The 25,076-nt window shown below is 35.1% G+C and overlaps 6 protein-coding genes across 14 annotated transcripts; 3 read left to right on the top strand and 3 right to left on the bottom strand.

Moving 5' to 3' along the window:
- Window positions 1–3,920: 3,920 nt before the first annotated feature.
- LOC127254673 (uncharacterized) lies at window positions 3,921–4,934 on the bottom strand. Its single transcript, XM_051279901.1, has 2 exons — window positions 4,805–4,934; window positions 3,921–4,476 (listed from the first exon to the last, which is right to left on the bottom strand). The coding sequence occupies exons 1-2, from the start codon at window positions 4,841–4,843 to the stop codon at window positions 3,955–3,957; spliced, it is 561 nt and encodes a 186-aa protein (XP_051135858.1). The 5' UTR covers window positions 4,844–4,934; the 3' UTR covers window positions 3,921–3,954.
- LOC127254674 (uncharacterized) lies at window positions 4,884–5,825 on the top strand. Its single transcript, XM_051279902.1, has one exon. The coding sequence runs from the start codon at window positions 5,100–5,102 to the stop codon at window positions 5,598–5,600; it is 501 nt and encodes a 166-aa protein (XP_051135859.1). The 5' UTR covers window positions 4,884–5,099; the 3' UTR covers window positions 5,601–5,825.
- Window positions 5,826–6,460: 635 nt separating this feature from the next.
- On the bottom strand, window positions 6,461–9,709 carry LOC127254040 (zinc finger protein CONSTANS-LIKE 12-like). Of its 7 annotated transcripts, none has more exons than XR_007839393.1 (5): window positions 8,986–9,709; window positions 8,678–8,905; window positions 7,981–8,512; window positions 7,519–7,702; window positions 6,461–6,607 (listed from the first exon to the last, which is right to left on the bottom strand). XR_007839393.1 is itself a non-coding variant. In XM_051278899.1 (5 exons), the coding sequence occupies exons 1-5, from the start codon at window positions 9,505–9,507 to the stop codon at window positions 7,626–7,628; spliced, it is 1,224 nt and encodes a 407-aa protein (XP_051134856.1). In that variant the 5' UTR covers window positions 9,508–9,709; the 3' UTR covers window positions 6,636–7,625. The 7 variants fall into 7 exon arrangements, 4 of the variants coding, with proteins under 4 accessions (XP_051134856.1, XP_051134853.1, XP_051134857.1 ...); XR_007839395.1 differs by having other exon boundaries at window positions 8,205–8,512; XR_007839394.1 differs by having other exon boundaries at window positions 6,469–6,622.
- Window positions 9,710–10,556: 847 nt separating this feature from the next.
- LOC127254968 (peroxisome biogenesis protein 22-like) lies at window positions 10,557–15,734 on the top strand. 2 transcript variants are annotated; one of them, XM_051280350.1, is made up of 9 exons: window positions 10,558–10,902; window positions 11,711–11,947; window positions 12,028–12,075; window positions 12,306–12,362; window positions 12,478–12,579; window positions 13,450–13,515; window positions 13,887–13,988; window positions 14,968–15,081; window positions 15,273–15,734. In XM_051280350.1, the coding sequence occupies exons 1-8, from the start codon at window positions 10,810–10,812 to the stop codon at window positions 15,070–15,072; spliced, it is 810 nt and encodes a 269-aa protein (XP_051136307.1). In that variant the 5' UTR covers window positions 10,558–10,809; the 3' UTR covers window positions 15,073–15,081; window positions 15,273–15,734. The 2 variants fall into 2 exon arrangements, with proteins under 2 accessions (XP_051136308.1, XP_051136307.1); XM_051280351.1 differs by lacking the exon at window positions 12,478–12,579 and having other exon boundaries at window positions 10,557–10,902.
- A 232-nt stretch (window positions 15,735–15,966) lies between these two features.
- LOC127254455 (uncharacterized) lies at window positions 15,967–19,880 on the top strand (the record flags this gene model as incomplete). The annotated part of the gene is made up of 9 exons (XM_051279546.1): window positions 15,967–16,461; window positions 17,684–17,731; window positions 17,842–17,901; window positions 18,083–18,166; window positions 18,276–18,380; window positions 18,543–18,656; window positions 18,774–18,874; window positions 19,107–19,218; window positions 19,423–19,880. Coding segments are annotated over 9 exons (1,248 nt in total), but the record flags the coding sequence as incomplete, so codon positions are not given.
- LOC127254214 (glutamate receptor 3.4-like) lies at window positions 19,857–24,312 on the bottom strand. Of its 2 annotated transcripts, XM_051279186.1 has the most exons (7): window positions 24,088–24,312; window positions 23,220–23,688; window positions 21,697–23,033; window positions 21,346–21,623; window positions 21,103–21,134; window positions 20,518–20,927; window positions 19,857–20,429 (listed from the first exon to the last, which is right to left on the bottom strand). In XM_051279186.1, the coding sequence occupies exons 2-7, from the start codon at window positions 23,518–23,520 to the stop codon at window positions 19,974–19,976; spliced, it is 2,814 nt and encodes a 937-aa protein (XP_051135143.1). In that variant the 5' UTR covers window positions 23,521–23,688; window positions 24,088–24,312; the 3' UTR covers window positions 19,857–19,973. The 2 variants fall into 2 exon arrangements, with proteins under 2 accessions (XP_051135143.1, XP_051135144.1); XM_051279187.1 differs by lacking the exons at window positions 19,857–20,429; window positions 24,088–24,312 and having other exon boundaries at window positions 20,858–21,005; window positions 23,220–23,795.
- Between the last annotated feature and the right edge of the window lie 764 nt (window positions 24,313–25,076).

Raw genomic sequence — 25,076 nt, 5'->3', positions numbered from 1 at the left:
CTATTTATATCACATCATACAACTATTCAAATTCAAAATTTTTACTATTCAAATCTCAACTCAAAATCCAAACCCCCAAACAAACACACATTGGATCAAATCACAACATGCTTATTTGACTCTGATGAACAAATATCTATAAAGAAAATAAAAAAAAAAATTATTAATATAATACCTAACACATACTCCATCCGTCTAATTTATATTATTTTAAAGTATATTTGCATGGTTTCTTTAGGTGATTGTTTTTTGTTATAAATTGACAAATTTGTTTTTAATTGTACAGTAGAGATTAAGTAATAAATGAATGAAGACTAAAAATGTAAATTTTGTATTTAAAAAAGAAAATAGAACAATAGTTATTTGACGTCCCAAAGAGGAAAGTAGGACATTAGTTTGTGAATAGAGGAAATATTTGAATAGCACATTATATACTAATTATATGTAGCAAATATATTTTAATTTCAACAAATTATATTACAATTTTAATCGTAATAGTAGTAATTTAATAAATGTTAATAAAACAGATAACAAATATTAATATAATATATAACACATTATATAATACATTTATCCTTTTTGTAATAATCTACTGATTATTTCAAATTAAGGTGCTAACTTGATAATATGTATGATTAGCTAATTATTTCACCACCTTAACTGCCATATTATATGTATTAAAAAGAACATAACTTAGAGATTGTTCTTTTAATAAAAACATTTCAACTCATTTTTCGTAACATTTCCTTCTTTTTTTTTTTTTTTTTTCAAAATTTACTGCAATATTTTCAAATTTAGAAATGATTAATAATATTTATATACATATATTAATATACACTCTACTTTATCTCATCACATCATTCAAATAAAAAAATAAATAATTATTTTTCTATACAATCACATCACTTAATATCCAAATTATCTCAAATTACCATACTTAATACTCTCCACCTAAATTCCCGTGTCAAATACAAATATTACACGGTATTTGAGACGGAGGGAATAATATATTACACTAGCTCTTTATCTTTATACTACATACACAATATAAATTATTGGTATATTCAAACCATACCCATAATAATAATAATGAATTCTCATAATTAAGTCTCCTCTATCCTAACATTTAATCGGAAAATATATTTGAAATCTATCTCCAAAGTTGTAAAATAGATTGTGTTGATAAAGAATAATTATTAAAAAGATATCCAAAATTGTAAATAGATAGATTGTGTTGATAAAAAAGTAATTATTAAAGAGATAAATTTATAATAAATAAATGTGTAGGAAATAGGATTTGCATATATATATATAGTATTATTTTTTTTACTCTAAATCAAAATTATATTATTCAATTAGCGTTCAAATAAAAAAGTTATTACATTTTTTCAAAAAATATATAATTAAAATATTATTTAAATATATATTTTCTTAAATCACTATCGAACACGTCCATAAACACTAAAAATAAATAATAAAAAAAAATAACAACAACAATATACTACTACTAATAATAATAATAATAATTACTTTTTATTTCATTTCAATTTTTATGATTGAATTCTTATAATTCTCCTCAAAATATATTATTATATATTACAAAAATATTATTAGAATTAGAATTGTAATTTAATACAGAACACAATATTTTCTATTTTGTGTATAAACTTTACGATAGAATAAAAATATTATGCATAATTATTTATGTCTAGTTCTAGGGTCTCATTTACTTTTTGCGTATTAATATTTAAATATTAATAATTATATGAAAACATAATATTAAAGAAAAATGATAAAAAATAATACTATCAATGTCTTATAATAATATTACAATGACATTTGTAAAAAAAAATATTATACAAATATAAAAATATTTTTAATAAATAATATATTGATTGATACATAACAAAAAGTAAATAAGACCCTTGGAGTCGAAAAAAATATTAAATTTAATTATACAATAAATATTATACCAAATATTTTTTATATATTAAATCATAAGTATTATTCTTTAAATTACAATAACATGTCACATGCCTTTTAAAAATATATTAGTAATAAGAAAATAAGATTATTTCGACCCGCAATAAAAGAAAAGTAATTATAATAAGATTTTCATATTATTATTGAGAAAATATTGCGTGAATATTTATAATTACTGAAATTATATTTATATTACATATTTTAAAAATTGTATATGCCTATCCTAAATAAAAATATCAATTATATTTATTTATATTTTAAAAAATGTTTTACATTTTATTAAACTTACATAATTAAAATTTACTAATTTATCAATTAATTCTATAAAAAAATAATTTAGAACGTTGTTGTTTTTTTTTTTTTTTTTTTTAACACATTGTTTACTATTAATTATAATTGAATAATTTATTTAAATTACTAAAAAAGATAAAAATGCATTTCTAATTTTATTGTTCATTTTTTTTATTATTAAATAATCATCTTTATTTATTTTGAAAATAATTAAATAATAAATATAAACAAACACATTAAATTGTGAAAAAAATAAAAATAAATTTATCGAATACAAAATAAATTAATGATTAATAATATTTTATTACATTGACACGTCATTATTTTAATTTTACCTTTTCGGGCAATCTCGACGGTTTTGCTCGCCTATAAATTCGACCATATCGTAGTGAAATTTTATTATACAATAATGAGTTTTATTCGATCTTAATTCGCTTTTCTTATTTCTGGCTAGGGAAGGATAACAATTAAAAGTCGAGGTCGAGGTCGAGGTCGAGGAAACTGTGCTAGGAAGATGGAGGCCAATGGAAGCTCAAGGCGGGGGAGAAAACAATCAAGTCGATTGGGTAGATCTGGTAAATAAATCTTATTTTTATCATACATAATTTTTGTCACTAAGTGTTTGTGTTTCGATAGTAATCTGTATTTAAATAATAGTTTATTTCTATTGTAGTCATGATAACAGTTTTTTACCATCAGATCATCTCTAATGCGACCAGTAACGTAATGCTTTGAATTGATGTGATTTTGGTTCATAAATATTTTGTATGTTTGATGGATCATACCTATATAAATTAACTTGATTTTCACAATTTTCTTAGATTGTTTGCTGCTTACATATATAATTTACACTAGTCGTTAATTGGCAAGCGGCATCCCAAATTTGAAATGAAATCTAGATTATGAATTTTACAATTATTTAGAACTTACTTACTCTAGGATATATATTTTTTAAATGCAATTGTCATATATTTTGTTTATAAAATATACTCTTTTTGTCTATTAACAAATTTTTTTATTTGATTTTTGTAAGCAAATTCAAATAAATTATTATTTTATAGATATAGAATGTAATAAAATAATGTAATATCTATTTTATCATTGACATAAAAGTAAAAATAATGTGAAAAATAAAAATAAAGGTATTTTAATATTCAGTTAAAAAATTATTATTAGTTTTATTATAAAAAAATTGAAAAATAAAACTTTATTTTGGATAAACTAAAATAATACAATGGAAAGTTATATTGGATAGGAGAGTAATTTATTATTATTATTATTATTATTATTATTATTATTATTATTATTTTGAAAATTTTATGTTAAAATAAAAATATTTATTAAATATAACATTTAATATATCCGTTAAAATTATATCATTATTATTATTTTTAATTATCCCAAAACTTATGTCTACCTATCTTTATCATATTTTTACTAATTTTTTAAAATAAATTTCCCAAACTTACTCTAATTTTTATTTTACCTACTAATTTTAATATTAACCGATTTTCCTTCTAACTTCATTTCTTTGTGTATGTATTTTTTTTAAATGTAAACTAATTGTGAAATATAATATCCATTATAAAAAAAATAATATATAGTTTCATAACTAAAAAGTTATAAAAAAACAAAATTCTGTCGTATTTTACTATTTTAACGTTCTTTTCCCTTATAGCTTTAGCTGGACGCGGCATCGACATCAACCGCGAGCCACCAGCATCGCCGCCACCACCGCTGGCACTGAACATCGACATCAACAAGGTCCCGCCGAAGCATGATCCCGAGCTGGGCATTCCCATCGGCAGCATTCACCGTCTGATGCGCAGCACCCTCCCTCCCATCGCCGAGGTCGAGGAGGATGCCCAGGAGGCCGTTCAAGACTGCGCCACCGAGTTCATCTTCTACGTGATGCGCGAAGCCAACAAGAAATGTAACGAGGACTATCGCAAGACCGTCACTGCCAACGACATTCTCCTCGCCATGTCCTCGCTCGGGCTCGCCGACTACGTCAAGCCCCTCGCCGCCTACATGAACAAGTACCGCGCTCACGAGCGGAATTCCAACAATCAGCCGCGCCCGCTGTCTCACTTTGCTCGTATGGCGACTGCTCCACCACCACCGCTGGCGCCGCCTGCGCTGCCGTCTCCGGCGCCTTTCAATTTCATGGAGCCTCCTATGCCTCCGCAGCCGTCGGCGAATCTTTTGAACCAAGTCAAGAAACAGAGGAAGATGTGAGGAGTTTGAAGAAGGGAATTTAAGATTTATGGATCCTAAAAACAGCAGCTTTGGTTTTTAAATTTGTGGTTTATTTTCGATTTGAATATTGTCGTCCACATTTGCTTATCAGACTTTCGTATTAATGCATGTGTTTTCTTTCGTTACCTTTTGAGTTTGAATTGAAGCTATTTCAAATGACTTAAATCAATTTTATTTAAATCCAAATAATTAATAGTATTATTTTTTTTAATAAAAGTCGACTATTGCTATTGCAGTGAATCGACAGCAAAACAAACAATAATTCGTTCACCTCAATGGCCTCCACGTGATACAGTGTTCCTCCACCCATAAACCCGTGCTCTCCCTAATAGTATAGGAGCTCCCAGGCCTACGAGGACCCCGCGGACCATCAACGCTGTGGATCTGTCCGGTCCTGGGATCCCAGGAACCTTCCAGAATCGGAGCTCCACCCATCGTCTCCCCAAACTATGAAGCAAAGAGCGCTGTAACACAGCTACCCACCAGAGAATTCTAAATCCAAACAAGTCCCCAATTTGTAACCGTACCACAAAATTGAGAGATCCTACTGAGATCGGAGCCAAAAAATGTGTTATGTAGGCAAAGCAACGAAAATCTTCATTTCCATAGTCGCGGTTTTGGTGGTTACTGGATTGATTTTGGGATTCGGAGTGTTCCGCCGCCACGGCAGCAATGGCGGTGGAGGCGGAGGCAATTCCGGCGGATGTTCCTCCGATTCATGTCCCCAAGCATCGCCTCTGATTGTCCCCACTCCGGCGAATCCGAGCTCTGGTTTCACTCCGAATCCTCCTAGAACTGCCTCGTATCCTCCGCCACCGCCGCCGAGCGACGACTCGAACTTTCCGAATCCCTCGCCGTCGCCGCCGCCTCCAACATTATCTTCTCCTCTTCCACCTCCTCCTCCGCCGGGCGACAACTCTGGATCGAGTGTTCCTCAGGCACCTCCACCGCAGCCGCCAGATTCGTCGTCTCCGCCGCCGCCTCCAGTGGTTCCGACTGCTCCTCCGCCGGGGATTGCACCGCCGCCACCGGTGCCGGTGACGCCAGGTCCGGTGAACAATTCTTAGCTCTTTCCAATGGTTATTCATTATTGACATTTGGATTTCGGTTTCGTTTCCTGAAAAATACCGTCTGCAGTTTTTCTCCCTTGGAAAAATTCGGATAAAAAGTAAAAATTCGACTCAGAAAGTCAGAATTGACCACATTCTATTGATGATGGTATCTCCTGTGTGTAATATATGTAGCTGAATTGTTTATATTTTATTTAAATTTAAATTAAATATATATTTACTTCAGTAAAGTTTTATAATGTTTTTTAAATATAAGCATTTTAAATAAAAGCTAATAAAATATTTTCAAAATAAGTGTAAGTTATGTTTCTTTGAATGGGTTTGATCAAAATTTGATTTTAGATTTGATATTTAAATATTATATAAGAATATTTTATAGGAAAAAAAAATTAATATATATTCTTTTAAAATATAAAATCCGACTAGTAAAAATATGTGAAAACAAAAGAAACAAATCCATAGTCTACTGAATATTGAAAGTGGTTGAAAATCTTACAAAAAACCCTAGTAATAGATGGTGTGTTTGCTCGTAACATTTTGTTGATTTTGATTATATAAGGAAACACACCCTTGTGTCCAAAACAGTGTATTTAAAAATTAGTCACACTTCCATGTACTTGAACAAAAATAAATAAATAAATAAAAAATACAAAGTTTTGCTTTAGGAGCACACAATATTTTCATTGAACAAATAAATTAAGTAGATTTCAAGTATTATTATTAAATTTAATGTGCATTTAACTTGGAAAACTGGAATGGGTTGATTTGTATCTAGTCGTTTGAATTTAATATTTATCAGATTAAATAATATATTATAAAATATTGAATACACACAAAAAAAAAAGAACTCACAACATATTCAGAGGCAACAGAGCAGAGCATAAGTGCTTCAAAATCACAAACTACTTTTATAAGGATTATTTTCCTAAGATTGCAAAGGTTGTCGGGTAATTCGCACACGAACTTGAATAAGACGCGAACTCTTACGGTTGCCGTTTGGTTATCTGCAGTCAATAAAGCTTACGAAAAAGTTCAATAGATAAATGAATAAAAAATTTAAATATGGAAAGAATGGCAAATAGTAATTGCTATGAGGACATCAAATAACCCTAAGTCATGAGGCCAACACCCACAACTATTGATTCATGGGATCAATGAACAAACCATAAGCAGATCAGAACAGAACAAATCTAACGAGAAGAAAACCGACGAGCACCAAGCAGTGCCAGCATACTATGTGTTGAAGCTATGGTCATATTAACAAATGCTTTCTCTGTTCCAACTCAATATATTTATTTATACGTTTGTTCCATTCAAAGTAGAAAATAGTTGTAGCGTTTCTGTGGAGGAAAAAGATTATGAGGTAGAGAAAAATATCACGATGCAAAATAAAAAGAATATAAATGGGATAGTGGAAAGAAGATACTAGTAATACTAGTGTATGATTGTTGTTTAGCTACCTGCTGTCAACAAATCTAACAAAGAAATCAGCTTAGAACATGGTTATTCAAACATATGATTCAATTCACAGTTAAAATTAAAACATTGATCAATTCCCTTGAAATGCAACAGTTATGTTTAGCAGTGACTAACCATCTGAACAAAACCCATTCGCACGCACGCACACACTCACTCAATCATATTCATCATACATGTAAATCAAATGGATGGAGCTTATCAGAACAGCTAATGATATATAGTATATTGAAACGAACTTGTATACCCCAGCAATCTTATACACTTGGAAAGATTGTTACAAATATACGAATTAAGCTTCAAGAGCACAAAACTAAATTCAATGATGGGGGAGGGAAGACACCGACACCGACACACAAACACTTTAAACAGACTTTAAACAGATCAATAAGCTAAGTAAGCAGCTAGCTAGCAAAGGGGGGGAAGACAAAAATTATACCTTTATTTTGTGAAGGAAGGAAAATTGTATGTTTTCAGAAATAGGAGGAGCTTATTATAAAGGCATTGTATCTTCGAGGGGGTAGTAGTCGTAAGCATCACTAGCTTTCACAAATCTACCTTTGACTCTTTTTCTGGTATCAGCTCTTGCTTTACGAGAAGCATATCGAATGTGTTTACCAAACCTGTATTTATTTGCACACCACACTCACACATATGCTTAGAAACTAAATATATATATAGCATAACCAACCACGAAAATGCTACACTACACTACCACCGTCATACATATATAGATTTGATTTTTATTTGCTAGCTGTTTTTCAATTTCTGGAGAATCAATGCAACAAACACTGAGCTGATCAGCATTCATTGTTAGATATATTAATGGCTACGAAATAAGGATATATATATATATATGTACATGTATGTATGTAAATAGATGAAGGTAGCTACTTCTTACGGCGAGCATAAGTTTTTAGATGTGGTGGCCATTCCAACAAGTTCGTTGAGAAGTGAGCGGCATACACTTGCACCATCATTCCATTAGTTCTTTCATTCCAATAATATGTCAAGACTTTTAGCATCATATTCACGAGTGAGAGCATATAATATGAATCGCCGTTGTAAGGAATTTGAAAACAGAAAGTAAATAAATTGAAAGAGGGATAAGAAAGAATCACATACATTCTTGTTTTCTTCTTCTCGTTGTATCTCATCTTAGCTTTATCCCTTGCCTGCGGGGATCGTGGGTCGAAATTCGAGTCCCATAGAGAATCTCCTGTCATAAACAAGGGTGATATACCGCAATCTTGATATTCAGCAGCACTGCTTTCTCTGGTTGGGTTGGATAATGCAATCGAAGAGGCTGGTCCGTTTGCGAATCGAAGCCCCATACTTGGATCCATCGCCACACAATTTGCAGCAGCAGGCATGCCCGGTGGCATCAAATTAGGCTGAAAACCAATGCAGTCTTGTTGTACTGAAGATGATGCCTAAGCCAAACGAACAACAACACTCTGCATCTCAATCAATTTACACGCAAGAACAACACGATAAACGGTCCACTAGTGATCTTGAAATCTATCAATCAATAATATGTTAAGATGGAAAGATCATTCGACTAATTCAACTGTAAAATAGAGCGTTTTTTAAAAAACCTCCAAAGTAGTGTCGAGACGAGTACTGTTCGATCCCGTGATGGATAAGTTTTTCTCCATCAATCCGCCATTGTCACAGGGATTGTTCTGATTGTTCTGAAGATTCCCAAACATTTCGTAAGCGACCTCGAAACTCAAGGCCAAGCTATCAATATCAATAACTTTGTCGCATAATTCACTACTCTCAGGAATCCCAACATCCTTTACTGCATATTTATCAGAACATGCCTAGAAGAAATCTGATCCATTAGGAATTCAATTCAAATTTCATATGCAGAATCGAGCACATCAACTATTGAATCGGTTACCTTTTGGAAGGAAGATCCTTGAGAAAACAGAGGTAAATCATTATTGCTATTATCCGTACTAAACGACGTCGTCGTCGGCAGCGGCGGAATTGCAAACGCTCCAAATTTGAGGCACGACGCTATCTCATCGAGAGTGTTCCCCGCCGCCGCTTCACTTCCGCTCGGCATTCCGAAATCCGGCTGGGAAAAGTTCCAATCGAGAATCCATGACCAAATGTTGGCCAAATCGCCGTCGGTAGGGCATCCGCTGTACGAAAGTATTTTGGCGCGGCGGTGGTCGTCCGCCGCCGTGAAGCAGCAGCACTCGCAGTTCTGGCAGAACGACAGGCTTTCGTCCAAGCATCGAACAACCGCTTGTTGCTGGAAGCACTTGTCGCAGATGAGCGAGCGGAGATGGCGCCGTGATATGACGTTGGCGGCGTGCACGACGAGGTCGCACTGCAAGCAGAGACCAGCGGCGTCCGATTTGCAATACATCACTGCTCTCGCCACTCCGCAAAACTCACACAAACTCTCCGCCATTGCTATTCGTCCTCTCCTAATCGAACCTTAGGGTTTCTCTCCCTCTTCAAACCGAATCAAATCAAATTTCTCTTTCGATTCCTGCACACTACGACGTCGTTTCACAAACCAACTTCCACTAGCGAATCACCATTACTGTGGGTTTTGAGAACACACAAAGACATGTACAGAGACGATCTGACTGTGCAGCCACGTGGCCCAATATTTTCTGTAGAAAATGATTTTGTCTGCTTATTTATATGCCAAATCAAATTAGATAAATAGATAAATAAATAAATAAATAAACAAATACCAATTTTGCATGGCATGGGACTCGCGCGATGGCAAGGACCGTAATTATGTCCCAAAAATAAGGATACTTATTACAGCCACGTATCTTGCCACGTCAGACGAAGAAATCGGTTGACGCTTTCGGAAGGTTGAGATTATGCCACGTCGCAGATTTTGGTCCAGTAGTAATGGATTACATAGTGGTCAACCTCGTCTCTCATGCGTTTATTAAAGCTTTAATTTATATATTTTTTATGCCTTTTCTATTTTGTTTCTATTTTAATATTTTCACACTACATAATATTTTGAAATTAAAATATACCGTGGATAAGATAAATTTTTAGGACAAAAAAAAAAAAAAATCAATAATACGAGGTTTAAAAAAATACAAGTGTAGATAAAATATTTATATAATTTTCACGTGGGCTTTGATAAAAACCGATTTAATGGCCCAAGATTGGCCCATGACTGAGTTTGATGCAACGGGCTTAATTTTGGGCTTCTCAGAATGGACCGGGCCTATTGAAGCATAGGTCAAACCAATTAACTAAACGACTTAAATAGTGATACTTTGGGTTCTAACTTCTATGCAACCAACATTCGAGTCTAGAAAATAAATGTCTCTTTTAGGGTAGATTTTTCCCAAATTTCTGAATTTAATTTTGTGCAAGTTAATTTGATTTTTGTGGGATCATTAGAGATTATTTAATTATTATTATATATTTTTTTGTAAAAGAATATAGGGTATATATTTAAAAATAAGTCCACAGATATACCGAACACAGCTGTGTATGACAATATATATATATGAAAGGTAAAACCCCTTGCCCTCTGAGATTCACCGCTCTGTCACGCCGATCTGTGCTCGAGTACATTTCTCCTACATATTCTTCAATTGATTATTTTGCGGCAATCGGGAAATGCAACAGCCCACTGCTTGAATTTCAGCATCAATTGTTTGAGGAGGGCATCAGCATCGCTCGTCGGGTTTTGTTCATCTCCGGATAAACTTGAATTTTGTGTAAATTTCCGATGGGCGATAATTCCAAGGAAGATTTCTTGCACTTGATCAAGCGTGTCTGGGAGTTTCTTACAGTAGAATTCTTCAATCTGTTGGACCGCTTGGTTCGTTTTGATTCTCCGTAATTAATCTTATTTATTTTCAATAATTCTTATCATTCTTATCAATTTTTCCATCTTTTGCAATTTAGCTTCGTTTGCTTGATTTTGTTTATGTTGTTATTCTAAATTTTATAATATTGATATGGGGGCTTGATTTGGGTAATGAGTATTTCATCGAACTGTTGGGGATCTTTTTTTTTTTTTTTTAATTGACTGAGTAATGTTGATTTATGTCGTGTTGAAATCAATGGCAAGACAAGTAGCAAGTTAGGGGAGATATATTCGTGTGTTAGAATCGGAGAGTGCTTTTCTTTTTCTGTCTCTGGTTTATCAGTCTGGACTAGTTCATAGAATCTCCTTTAATTTTGTGCAATGATTCTAATTCTAAAGAGAAAAAGCATTGGCGCTTGGTGGAGGGGATATTTTTAAATTTTGGACTATTATTGTTTGTAGTATGTTGGCAATTGGGAGGCTTAAATTTGATGACATTTGACAACAATCGGTTATTGGCGCCGACTTTGATTGATGGTGACAAGTGTAAATGTTTCATATTTAGAAAGATAGGCTTTATGAACCCTTCAAAAGGTTGAGCCTTGTTGAACCGGGGTTTTTGTGTACCATACGTTTTGCACATGTCAAAGAATGTTTTTGATTTCTGGATCACATACAACAACAAAATTTTCAAATGACTTCTATTTAAATTTGATTGTATCCATCTTAAATGGCCGCACTAGTTAGTATATTATCACATATAGAAAATGTGGAAAGTGTTCGACATTGGTTGGTTTTAAAGCTTTCTTGTTTACTGTAGGACTCGCGATCGATTGGTGCCATAGCTGGACTAGCATTTGCCGTAGTATTTACTTGGAGAGTATTGAGAACGCCTAGCGGCTCACAGAGAAGACAGCCGAAAAGGCAAGCTCCAACAGCTAGTAGTTCTAGTGTTGGTAGTGAGGAAATCAGCGATCGTTTATTGTCAGGGATTAGCAATCCTTCAGAAGATTTGAAAACTCAGAATGTGATTGATGAGTTCTTTCAGCCAGTGAAGGTAATAGAACTTTTGGTCCTCCATATTTATTGTGTAGTGTGGAAGTGATCTCTGATGTATATTCTTTATTCAAATTGCAGCCGACTCTTAGCCAGATTGTTAGGCAAAGGTTGAGCGAAGGAAGGAAGGTAATCTTTCTGAGAACAGTTGATCTGTTTTTGATCGCGAACTTTCAACCACTCACCTGGCTACAATAACAAGCATGTTGGTGATAGTGATGCTGATGAGTAAAATGACAATAATGATACTACAATTCTCATAAAAATGAAAGATTGAGAATATATGTTTTTTTCCAAAATAAGTTAACATGTACTTTTATAAAGATGTTTTTTAGTATCTCACCACTTAATTGGCGCAGGTGACATGTCAATTGCTTGATATTATCCTCGAGGAAAGCAGTCCAGAGCAATTGCAGGTCTTTGCCTTCATTTTTTATAACTAAATTAATAGATCAAGATTTAAAAAGTTGCTCATTTTCTTGTGGTTTAATGCATTATTAATTTTTTTAAAAAAATTATTATTATTACCAGAAGCAAGCAACAGTGAGATCATCAGTTTTGGAGGTGCTGCTTGAGATCACAAAGTTTTGTGATCTTTATCTAATGGAAAGGGTGCTGGATGATGAAAGCGAAGTAAAGCATTGATTGCTCTTTTCCTATATTTCTATTCATCAATTAAGTACAATTGTGCTCTTTTCATATATATATATATACCTATATGAAAATATTTCTTCAAATAACCCCCCTTTTATAAATTTAACAAAAAACAAAAAGCCCTTGTGAGGAGGTTAATTGGACTATTTAAAAACATGGAGTTTTTTTTTTTTTTTTTTTTTCATGGGTTGTTTAAACATTCTAAATTTTGGAGATGAAAATTTTGTTTTTTTGCCACAACTTTATGCAATTTATTTATGCAAGTTACTCTGTCCAATAAGTTGAACTGGTTGTAGCAGCCCTATCATTTCAACCCAATTGTCTGGTTTAGCACATGATCAATGAAGTCAGCTTTGGCTGCCAAAATATCTATACTCTTTCGCTTGTTTATTACTAGGTGTGAATTTCTAAAAAACATGATCAGTTCCTTTCTCAAGTAGTTGAATGCTTTGTGTGTGAATGATTGTGGTCCCCATAATGCTATTATTTTATTTTTATCACAGAAGAATCAATCTGCATGCTGACTAGTGTCTTTATGTTGTCGATTGTGTTATTTATTTTTCTCACAAGCAATCGGTTAGCCCATTGTGGCCTTGCATTTGCTGTATATGTATCTTATGTGTATCAAAATTATGCAAAATAAGGCAAGCATTTCTCAAGTCAATTAGTATGTAAAAATAATAGGAGCAATACAAGGCAATCGTGCGTTTATTGCGCAACTCCCAAGTTTGTACCATGGACTTTCAAGATGAAACTTTATGTGCTCTAGTGTTTTTCAAACCTTTTTGTTCATTTAAATGTGCAATGCAATTGTTTCACGATCATTGAGTGGCTGAATAATTTGTGCAGAAGAATGTTCTCTCAGCTTTGGAAGAAGCTGGAGTTTTTACATCGAGTGGCTTGGTCAAAGATAAGGTACTCTTCAGTTATACATATTTCGATTAATATGCGATCAAACTAGTTGTGCATTAATTGAATGGAATAGTTATCTTATTTTAACCTCGAACAAATTGTACTTACATTACCCAGGCTGGTTTGAGTTACTTTTTTGGCTTTCATTTTTAAACAATTTTCTGTTTTGATGAAAAATAATATGTCCGCACTTAAATATATAAAACGGATATATATGTGTATATCTGACCATTGCATCTGTGGGTACAAAGTTAGCAATTTGTATCTTCACTTTAGGTTTGTTGAAGAAGCTATAGTTTTCAACCAATTAATCGTTATGTACGGTTTTTAACTCAATAACAGGAACAAGTTCTATGTTTTCGAAAAACTTGCAGGTTCTTTTCTGTAGCACAGAGAATGGAAGGACCTCTTTTGTGAGACAGCTGGAGCCGGACTGGCATATAGATTCAAATCCCGATATTATTACTCAATTAGCGGTATGTACAAACTCTTCTTAATCTATATCTTTATGTCGTCCCATTTATAAATGTTTCAGCATTTATTATTCAGGAGAAACAAAAAAAAAAAAAAAAAAAAAGAGATGAAATATTTCTAGAGAATATCATAAAGAGTTTGTGTGCTTGTTGGATTCATGTGAACTTTTCCAGCACCATGTCATTTCAACTGACGATTACAAAAAACTTGCCAATTACAAACAACTTTTTGATCAGTTGGTGTGTGGTACTTAAGGCTGTGCTTAGGGGGTGTGGCAGAACAACTTTTGTTTCTCATAGTCTTAATTTCTTACCAATCTTGTCATTGTCTCAACTTCTCCATTCTTTCTACCAGTGGCCTTTGTGTTGCGTTGAGTTAAACACTTAAAAATTTAAGATTACATACACATATGGAGTGTTTAATTTGATTACTTTTGTATTTTTATTTGTAAATTTTATTTAACAATTGGATGAGCTGGTATCAATGACTAATTTGAGTTGAGTGCATATGTATACACATACCTATTTAATTACTTTCAAAAGTCAGCAAGAAACAATGCTTGAATTAGTATTACACTTTGGTCTTTGCATTCGTGGGGAATTGTATGTTTTGGTCTTCATTTATTTTGAAGGATTTACTTCATCAAGATAACAACTAAACATCAGATGATTATTATTTCTTTAATAATTGTTATTTTAGTTGTTCTCTGTAGTTTTTAAAATGTATAGGATTGTATGGAATACTGGGTTTGCTTTCGCTTTCCATTTACTGTATTTATGTATAGAGTGTAATGATCAAGGGGGTTATGTGTGGGTTATGGATGTGCAATCTTGTATCTTGTTTTTGTTTTGATCAAAAGTTTTCCTCAGTCATGGTTGAAAACACAGACTCCGCTCTGTCATGACTTGTCGATGCATTTATATGTTACTAATTGCTGAAGAGATTTTCACTAAATTATGTTTTCCCCTTGCCAATTGTCAGCGATTCATCAAATTTCAGCTTCATGTTTCGCCTGTCAAGCTTGATCGACCTCCCCCCAATGTTTTCACTGCAACATCCTTGGAACAATTCTTCGGATGCACCTAACTTGCAAAGGTAAACGAACCTTAACCTTTCTCTTGTATAAACTCTTCAGGTAAATTGCAAACCACCTCTAAATCTAATGATTTTATTTACAGGATATAGTTAAATTTCATAGGGGATTATTTTTCAATTCAGTCATTTTTATGTTGTTTTCGATTTGATGGGAGTGATATACAATTGAGTCATCCATAATTACATTGCAGCCAGCAGTTACCGGCATCTCTCTCAGGCCGGCCTTAGAAGCAAAAAAGACTCCGGGGAATGTATGAACTTGAGCCAAATTATAATCTTTTTGAGGAAGTCTTGTTTGTCGATGAAAATAGCTCATTAGTGTACTTGTCGAATAATGTACTATATATATATACATATGCATATAGTGTAGAACATATGTTAATGTTCTAACTGTGGTTACATCGAATGTTTCAGGTAGGTTAAGTAGACAGCCTCTCAATTCTATTGATTGTTGAACTTGGATCTATAGACATACATATACATATACATATACTAGGGTAGTTAAATGTGTATTCTCTCTCCATGGATGGGTTTGGTTGGCATTCATTGTTGTCTGTGTAGCTTGGCTGCAACTAGACAATAGATTTTGGTGCAACTTCTGCATAGGCTTGCTTCATCATACTTGTTGAACAAAACCTATGAATGTTTCTCAATTCTCTTGTAAAAATAATATATATATATATATATATAATATTGAGAGTTTTTTTTTTTTTTTCACATTCTAATAAAATTTTCTAAATATAAAAAATACGTAAAATAAAATCATTGGTCAAAACTAATTATAGCAATAAGATATGGTATATAATATTGTAATTGCTCTAAAGATTTCAAGAATAAATTTTTATTGGCAAAATATATTGAATAAATACAGAGAACTGAAAATAAAACGTCTTCGAAATCAAACAAACACGCGGAGATTACAGTTGGCTACTGTCCACAGTACAGATACAAATCCGTACTCATCTGTTCAAAATACAAATCCCCAACCCCATCGCAATCGGCGCTTGTCAGCCTCGCCTAGCCACCGCCGCCGCCGTGGCCATCAGCAGCGTCCCGAACCGACTCCTCCGCTCCCATCTGCGGCTCAATTGTGTAACTTTTAGAAGTTTCTCTTACCGTCGAGTGATGGACCCCCAGTCTCCCAGTGGCACCACCGTAGCCGATAGTTTTGTGCACGTGGAGAAAGGGGATTCGGCGTCCGGTGAAAATCAAGAAGCCTTGTCTGAAAATGAGGGTGGAAATGATGCCAATTATAATGTTTATGAGAGGAAGGTTCTGCCTCCGGAGCTTGCTAGGAGTGCGGTGACCCTCAGCTGCGATTCGACCGCGGAGGGCGGCGTTTGTGATGTTTATTTGGTCGGAACCGCGCACGTTTCGAAGGTAATTGGTACTTATTTCATTTTTGTCTTTGTTGGATTTATTCATTTAGGTTTTGTTTTGCGATCGTCTTGTTTTCGATTCCTTAGAAATTTCTAATTTCTTAATGATTTTGTTCAATGTTGAAAATTTATTAAAAACATTGATTGCTGAATTTTTGTGTATGATGTGTTATCCAATTTTATGCCTCTGAAAGTATATACCTTTGTTCAGATTGAGAGGACACATGTTTACGTGGTTTGTATTGATGAATGAGAGAAAATTTAGATTTGAGAAAATCCGTGATTATAAGGTATCCGTGACTGAGAAATGTATCATATGCTCGGCTTACAACCGATTTGAATGTTGGTGATAGCTTATATCCTGAGAATAGTTGAAATTAAGTGTTATTACTTCTGGTACTGATCTTATTTCATCCGCCACAATTGGAAGTATGGGGAAGATATTTTCAAGTCTATCTATCCGTTTGGATCTCCTGCAATTTTAGGAATTCAAATATTTATTCTTATTTACACAATCCATTTTTCTTGTGTATTGTCTTGATTTATCCAAGCTCGTTTATAGAAATTGATCCCTTGCATTATATGCCATTCCATATATATGCCCTCAAAATGATTCATTGTGTGTTGTATCATGTATGAAAGATTGAATTTTGATTTCATGTGATACATAATCATATACATTTATAAGTTAGATAAGCATATTTTAGTGACGAACATTTATATTAATTTTATGTATTTTTCCAAAGATCCATTATTTAAAATTACATATATAGACGATTGTGAACAATTTGCTTTTGTGGAATCTTTAACACGTGGTTATCCCTTGTGTGAGAAATGCCAATACTAATGAACAAACAAAAGATGTACAATCTTAATCGACCAACAATTTTAATACTAGAATCGGATGTATGGCGACATAAACTAAGCTTGGGAAAGCCAATTCTTAACGAAATGAAACTTTTTCTGATTTCTGACACTAAATCCAGTAAGTGTTGTGCTAATGTTGTAAGGAAGATTGTGCAATCACACATAAATACTTTGCATCCATTTCCCGTGCTTCATTTTGTGGTGCTCAGACAGAAAGAAATGAATAATGTGTTTTGACTGTAGATTGTCAAATTTATGTGCACATGAAGGCAATTATCTTACACCAGCCATGTTATTTTATCCTTGCTCCATTAAATGTCAACTTATAACTTAATGGACTCATTCTTGAATTGTAGGAATCGTGCCAAGAAGTTGAAGCTGTGATTGATTTCCTGAAACCGCAGGTGCTTCTCTCTAGATGTTTGGATCCCTGTTAAAAGTTTAATGTAAAATATGCCAGATGTCTCCTTTTTTGTTTCCCTGTTCAAAGTGCAGACATGTTTATCTATTGCAGGTTGTTTTCTTGGAGCTATGCTCTTCTCGCATTGCAATTCTTACGCCTCAAAATTTGAAGGTGTGCAACTGTATGGCTTGTTAAAAGTTTAATTTTGGATGAATTTGAATGGATCTATATGAAATGATCAAATTCATGGAATGAGCTGTTACAGACATTTTGTGTTGTATTTCATTCTTGATAGTTGATACTAAGTGCCAAAAATTGGAAATCAGTTTGACCAATAACATTGCTGATGCAGGTGCCGACAATGGGAGAAATGGTGGATATGTGGAAGAAAAATCATAATCTGTTTGGAATACTTTACAGTTGGTTTCTTTCTAAGGTTTTCTGTTCTCTCTCATTCATATGCAAAACAAATTTCATGCTTGAAATAACATCTACCCGAAAAATCATAAACTGGATGTTCTCATTGGTGACTTTTCTTTCACTAGGTTGCAAGTAAACTTGAAGTTTTGCCTGGGGCAGAATTTCGTGTGGCGTATGATGAAGCAATGAAGTATGGGGGCAAGGTTATACTTGGTGATCGACCTGTTCAAGTAAGCATGTGTTCCTGTGTTCATCCTCTCATTCTTGGTAATATAGAAATGAACACTTCATGTGAGACAAAATACAAAATTTGATATGTAATGGTCTTTTGAGTAATCCATTGCTAACTTGATTTCCTTTCTTCTGATTTGAGAATTCATCTTCTTTGACAGATTACATTGAGAAGAACATGGGCGAAAATGCCTCTTTGGCATAAGATAAAACTATTGTACTCATTACTATTTCAAGCAGTTTTCTTGCCTAGTCCTGAAGATCTGAATAAAATGGTAGAATCTTTTACCTGTAAGATTGACAAATCTTATCTGCTTTATATCTGGCTTATTCCAGGTCACATAATGTTTCTGGAGCAATAATAATTAAGTTGATTTCGGGCATTTGTGCAGCTGAAGGAAATGGATGATGTCGACATGTTAACTCTTGTAATCCAGGAGATGAGCAAGAAGTTCCCAACACTAATGGAAACCCTTGTGCACGAGCGTGACCAGTGAGTTATCTTATATTAGAGCTCAGAGTTCTTACGCCAAGTATCTGAAATGAAACTTAATAATCCGTCTGTCTAGTTGTCCAATCAAATTCAATGTTTCTCCGAAATACCATCTCTTTCTCACATCTGACATCTGACCATGCTCATCTTATACAACTCTTGTATTTCTAATCTTTGTTAATAAATGCAAAATTGAGTTTCTGTATTGTTCCAAATTCGTTTTGCTTGGCAGATATATGTCAGCCACATTATTAAGAGTTGCCAGTGAGCATAATTTGGTGGTAGCAGTTGTTGGAAAGGGTCACTTACCGGGAATTCAAAAGAACTGGAAGCAGCATGTTGAGGTAAGCCGTGAATACTTATGCTATATTTATATTTGGTCGTATATATATATATATATATATAGTATAGGGTTAGAAGACAATGATGTGAACTATATTCCTTTCTTTCTTTCATTCGAATTCTGGCCACAAACTCCGAGTACTCGGACTCGGATCCCTTCTACTCTAAATGCATTACATTATCTTTACTACCCGCCCGTCGTACAGGTGAAGGAACTTCTTACAATACCACCCCGAACCAAGACTATTTCAGCTGGAAAAATACTCTCAGCTATCGGAATTACGGCCGCAGGGGTTGCCATAATATCAGGTATCTACTTATCCAGCAAGAAATAATAATCAATCCCTTCTTTGCTAAACAGAAGATCTTCCTGAGCAATTGTAACAATATACTCTTGTCATGATCCATCCTAACTATATACATACATGCATGCATATACTCCCCTGTTCAAATTAAGACATTCAGGTTAAATATACATACATATATCTATATATAGAGATACATCGAGATATTTCATATTTGACCAAGCAATAGGAGTGTACGTAGAGTTTAATTTGGGCAGCGGATTTGTTTGTTTGTTTTGATTGATTCTATTAGTGTATTGTATTTGTATGCTAGATGAATCAATCTTGTGCAAAGATATATGAATCAATTATTATTTACAGAGTGAAAAACAACCCTCTTAGGGGTTGGGTTCTACATGAGTAGAGATAAGTTGGAACTAAAAACTTCATCGCCATATATCTCTAAAATTTCATCAGCTGCTGGACCCATCGCCGTCCCGTTTCGAATCTGCCCCGTTGCTCTTCCTCCTCAGCTTATCTTTGATCTCGGCTTCCTTCTTGTCCACAAAATCGATGAGATCTTTGAAGCTCGGCGTGCGCAGCGTGGGCCTACAAGGTCGTGCAGGCCCCGACTGCTCGAGGTCACGCTGATCACCGTCCTGAATAGCGCTAGCGTTGTATTTGCAGTACTGCATGCATACGCGGGCAAAGAAGATTGTCAGAGCGATGAAACAGGCGATCCCGCATATAAGGAAAAGTCCCCAGAAGCTCTTCAGTGAGAGGCGGTTTTCGTCAATGGGATTCACTTGGCTTGAGCATCCTTCTTTCGTCAGCCATTTGTCGTGGATTCGTTGGAGCTCCCCATTCTCCGAGAGTTGGAGGATCGCGGTTGATAAGTCGATCGCCAATGGCGAATCTCTTTGGAATGCCTACGAAGAAGATGTGTTAAGAAAACCCGACCTAGTTTCGCAACTTTAAGAATTCCACAAGAAGAATTCATGTAAAGAGAGTACTTACAAATCCCCACCCACTTTTGGTGAACTCTTGTCCAACAATCTTGAACTGGCATTTTGTGCTGGCCAAGAACAACTGAATATACGGCAGCTCGTCGACAATGGCAGCGACTCCTCCACCTCCCGGGCCACGCTGGAGAGCCTGGACATAATCGTCTTGAGTTTTCATAATCCTGAGCCTTGACTCCGCTATGTTCAGCTCGTTTTTAAGATAGTTGTAAGCGAAGGAGCCGTCTTGGATTCCTATCGGATCTGAGCTGGAGATCAATGTGTCTATTCCTCGAATCCCCGAAGAAAGCTGCTGCACTGTTAGTATCGACGTCAAACTGGCTGTGTAGCTCGAGTTTATGATCAGCACCACAAAAAGCCACAGGATGAGAACTAATCGCCCGAGCGTGCTCACAGCAGTTTCTCCTGTTTAGAGTTAATTTCGACCAAAATTAGCTGCCTCGACACTTGAAGCCCGGAAATCCAACAAGATCGAGAAACAACCTAAGGCGAACAAATGTATAAAGACATAAAAGGATCGCATCGAATTGTATAAGAGCTTGTTCATTTATAAAGTGAAGAGAGTAGCGTAGGTACTTACGATGCGCAAAAAACATGGTCGAGAAACTGAACCTGAAAAATTTAAAGACAAATGAGTACTTAACAAGGCTTGAGGCATTTCTAGATTTGCATATAACAACAGCACACATATAGGCTTTCTTTTCGAATGGATCGAAGACAAACATCCTTCAAGAGTATGATGTTGATTTTCGATGTTTGAAGATAATCTACGCCTGTGTATATCGAAGGCATAAAATCAATCCATGTTTCAATAGATACTTACGAAAAGACTGTTATAAGCTGTTGTCTTGGAGGTCCACGGAACTCGGTGTTCAGCCTATGCTCGAGAATCCAAACGACAGCGCCAACAAAAACAAAGAACGTCCCGGTTACGACCCACATTTGCCAAGTAAATGGCATTAGGAACGACCAGGGGCTGGATTTAGTCTCCTTTACTGGAGCAACCACGACGAGACCGGATTCCATAAACGGCTGCGTGAAGTCCACGATCCTTGTTCTGTTTGTAGTAATCGTTATATCTCCGACTGCAGCATCGAATTTCTGCAACAAAATCGAGATCAAGAAGCCATCATCAGTGATCAGTGTGTCGAAAAAAATGGATAAGGATTCTTACATTTTGCGAAACATCATTGACAAGATTTCCGAATGAAGGGTTCCTTCGACCATCTCCATACAACACATACTGATGCGGGACGGGGTAAGGCAGGAACTGAACAGCAGCTTCAAATACATCGATGCAATACCCTCTCACACCTAACGGCGACTTATCCTTCGTAACAAAATCAGGATAAGTAACCCTGTAAGGAACTGCAATCTGGAGAGGTTTCCCATTGTTCGGAAACACCCATCCGCGAGGCTTTTCGGTTGTTTCGCCTGGCCAGAGCACGCTATAGAGGCGACGATCGATATTAGACCCGTTGAGTGGCTTCGAATATAAAGTTTCGGGAGTAACGACAGACAGTCCTGAGTAATTCGACCAGTAGCCGATTGTCCGCATTCCGTTTCCACCTATGTTAAGAACATCAAATGCTGGATGAATCAAGTTCTTTTCGGAATCAAACCCGACTTCTCCAGTCAGACCGGTGATGTTCATAGCTGTTAGAATATCGAGCAGTTTCTGTCCTTGCTCGAAAACTCGGAGCGATTCCAAGTTAAGCGCACTTTGATTCGTCCGACGCAATGCTGGATCATTAGAGAACCGTATGTTCCCACCGGCGTTGAAGAAATCATCAAGCGCCCGCGCAAGTAGCCATACTGAATCATAAGCAAACAAAGCATAGGAATGGAATTTCGTCGTCTGTTTGTTCTTTATGCTTGCCCATCTAGAACCGAAATTTTTCTTCTGGTCAGAATCGGGAGTATGATGCCGAAGAGCAACAACCCCTTGTAAAAGATCAGCCGTCTTCGAATCGATGGTTTCTAAGGAGTCGAGAACAGAAGGAAGCCAGTCGGTAGCAATCCAGACATATCCGCTGTTCAGCATACCAAGCCTTTTCGCTGTCGAGAAGATGTCGAGACCAGAATCCGGGTTTACATGCACAACGTAAACCCGCGACTCCAGAAGGTTCACTTTCACCAACAAGTTGTTAATGTCGCTTATCGAAGCCCCCGGCTGGAAAGCTGCCTTGTAAGAGATTTTTGCTCGGTTTTTCGCAAGCGCATCGCTCAATACAGAAATCCCATTTCGACCGTAGTCATCATCCACGAAAATGGCGACCACCTCCCTCCAGTTGAAGTACTCTATCAGATCAGCAATCGAATACATCTGGAAATAGTCGCTAGTGATAGCGCGGAGGGAATATGGGTACTGCAGCGACGATAGGGTGGGATCCGTTGCGAAAGATAACAGCGGCACATGAAGCTCGTTCACGACGTGAGAAATGAGATGTGCGATGCTCGATGACTGCGGACCGAGCACAGCCACAACATCTTTTCCCATTAGCTCCATAGCTACATAACAACATTCGACATCAGTTTTTTGAGCAATCATGTTTAAAATTTCAAAAATAAGAACAGAGTACAGCTTAAGAATTAGTTCAATCATAACCGAAGCTTCAAATATATAACGAAAAACATCGACGTGATGGGAGGCGTCGATATATATATATATATATAGATGTGTGTGTGTATATATACCTTCAACTGTTCCAAGAAAGCCACTGCAATTGGTGTCCTGCAAGGTGAGCTTGATTCTAACATCCTTCAATACCGTATTGTCCGAATTAACATCTTCGATGGCAGCGACAATCGTCGGGCCAAGAGACCTCCCGATAACCGAATCCCAAGTGAACAAAGCTCCAACATTCACCTCACTCGGCCTGCTCGAAACAGCCTCAAGACTTCCATTCTTGGCAGTATCTCCCACAGCAACACACAGACAAGAAATCAAGAGCAGCAGCACAACTTTCCGGTGGCCGGACGCCGTTTTCCGATCCATATGTTGAGAAATTCTCAAGATTCTGTCAAGAAATCGAATCCGGTGCCTGATATACAGCAATATGTAAGCTCACAACATGGAGACTCTTTCTTCTCCTCATTCAAGCATTTCATCAAACAGGTTGGCTGTGTGTGCGTCGATCAGTGTTCTTCAGATAAAGGAAGAACCCTAAAAACCATATCAAAGATGAAAGATAATTTGGGGGTTTATGGAACAGAGAAATCCTCTCACTGATAAACAACAAATGCCAATAAATACAATAAATGCTCGCAGACACAACTTGCATCCACACATGCCATGAACTTACCTTTAGTTCCTTAATCAACACCAATAAATTAAAACACAAATGGACAAAAAATCATTCCCAGTTGTCTACCTCCACATGTCTCTATAAAAGAATCTCTAGATTAAAAACCCTACAAATTCACTCTCACACGTAAGCAAGTGAAATTGGAAAGGGATTGTTCTCAATTTCAAATCATTTGTCAAATAAAAAAACCTAATTTTTATTCATCAAAAAGCTGCCATTTCGTTAGATGGGAGCTGAAATTAGCAGACGATTCCCACCTGCCGATCAAAGCGCGCGCTCTCTTGATCACGCATCCATTCTTGTCTAACGATTCTCTTTCAGAATTTTAAATCCCCTAAATCCGAAGCGTGTTAATTGCGAACCAGGGAAAGAATTCGATACTTTGTTGTCCGCTTTCAGGCAGATTAGCTTTCTGATTTTGCACATTTTGGAGTCAAAGTGAGATTCTCACCGTCTTCAGTCTTCACCCTCAGCTCTTTAAGCTTTGCTTCTTGAGTTTTATATTTGAAGTCAAACTGGTTTGCTTCACTAATTGTAACAATTATATTATAATTAATCATTTAATTATATAAAATTAAATCGGCCTCAATCATTCATTAATCAACGGTGCGGATGAGTCGGGAAATCTCTATTGTGCGTGGGGTCCATCTCCACCTGTCATTACGTGATACATGTGTGTGAAACTTTTTTCCTCCAATTAATATAAATGAATAAAATATGTAATAATAAAAATAATAGAATAAGGAATTTTTTTTTTCTTTTTTTTTTTTGTATGTTTGTATTAATCTTACTTTTCTACCCTAATAATAAAAAAAAAACAAAAAACAAAAATACATATATAAATGAGTCGTGACAGTGCGGGACCCATTAACTGTCAATCATTTCAGATATTTTTTATTTACTTAATTGTACAATTAATTAGATGATAAATTAACACCAAATATCTGGATCATGTAAAGTAAAATAACCCACATAAATATCTAGGCGACTTATCTTTATCATAATTTATTTTTTTGTTTTATTTTTCCATTTCTAATTTTGAATATTTATGAAAAAATAAGTGTTAAAAGTACTCTTTTTCACCAAAAAATAATTATTTAAGAACACAGCATACCATGATATTATTATTAAATAATAATAATTATACTTAATGAATCATCATTCAAATTTATTCTATTTTATTTTAAAAAATAATAATAAACAAATACCGAGAACAATTGTGATTTTATTTTATTTTTTCAAATTT

Source organism: Andrographis paniculata, unplaced genomic scaffold, assembly GCF_009805555.1.
Source record: "Andrographis paniculata isolate CXL003 unplaced genomic scaffold, ASM980555v1 Contig52END, whole genome shotgun sequence".
Classification (NCBI taxonomy): Eukaryota; Viridiplantae; Streptophyta; class Magnoliopsida; order Lamiales; family Acanthaceae; genus Andrographis; species Andrographis paniculata.
Note: the sequence above shows the minus strand (reverse complement) of the source record. Positions and strands in the feature narration are given on the sequence as shown.

What these genes read in the sequence shown, in the direction of transcription:
- LOC127254214 (XM_051279186.1), bottom strand. Translation starts at nt 23,520, where the DNA reads ATGGATCGGAAAACGGCGTCCGGCCACCGGAAAGTTGTGCTGCTGCTC. An exon ending in TCAATGATGTTTCGCAAAAT is followed by an intron (nt 21,624 to 21,696) that starts GTAAGAATCCTT and finishes ATTTTGTTGCAG; the next exon opens with AAATTCGATGCTGCAGTCGG. An exon ending in CAGCTTATAACAGTCTTTTC is followed by an intron (nt 21,135 to 21,345) that starts GTAAGTATCTAT and finishes TAAATTTTTCAG; the next exon opens with GTTCAGTTTCTCGACCATGT.
- LOC127254968 (XM_051280350.1), top strand. Translation starts at nt 10,810, where the DNA reads ATGGGCGATAATTCCAAGGAAGATTTCTTGCACTTGATCAAGCGTGTC. An exon ending in TCAATCTGTTGGACCGCTTG is followed by an intron (nt 10,903 to 11,710) that starts GTTCGTTTTGAT and finishes TGTTTACTGTAG; the next exon opens with GACTCGCGATCGATTGGTGC. An exon ending in GTGGCTTGGTCAAAGATAAG is followed by an intron (nt 13,516 to 13,886) that starts GTACTCTTCAGT and finishes AAAAACTTGCAG; the next exon opens with GTTCTTTTCTGTAGCACAGA.
- LOC127254673 (XM_051279901.1), bottom strand. Translation starts at nt 4,843, where the DNA reads ATGGGTGGAGGAACACTGTATCACGTGGAGGCCATTGAG. An exon ending in ATCACGTGGAGGCCATTGAG is followed by an intron (nt 4,477 to 4,804) that starts GTGAACGAATTA and finishes TTGGTTCAAAAG; the next exon opens with ATTCGCCGACGGCTGCGGAG.
- LOC127254040 (XM_051278896.1), bottom strand. Translation starts at nt 9,507, where the DNA reads ATGGCGGAGAGTTTGTGTGAGTTTTGCGGAGTGGCGAGAGCAGTGATG. An exon ending in AAGGATCTTCCTTCCAAAAG is followed by an intron (nt 8,906 to 8,985) that starts GTAACCGATTCA and finishes GATTTCTTCTAG; the next exon opens with GCATGTTCTGATAAATATGC. An exon ending in TCTAAAAACTTATGCTCGCC is followed by an intron (nt 7,703 to 7,980) that starts GTAAGAAGTAGC and finishes AAATAAATACAG; the next exon opens with GTTTGGTAAACACATTCGAT.
- LOC127254674 (XM_051279902.1), top strand. Translation starts at nt 5,100, where the DNA reads ATGTGTTATGTAGGCAAAGCAACGAAAATCTTCATTTCCATAGTCGCG.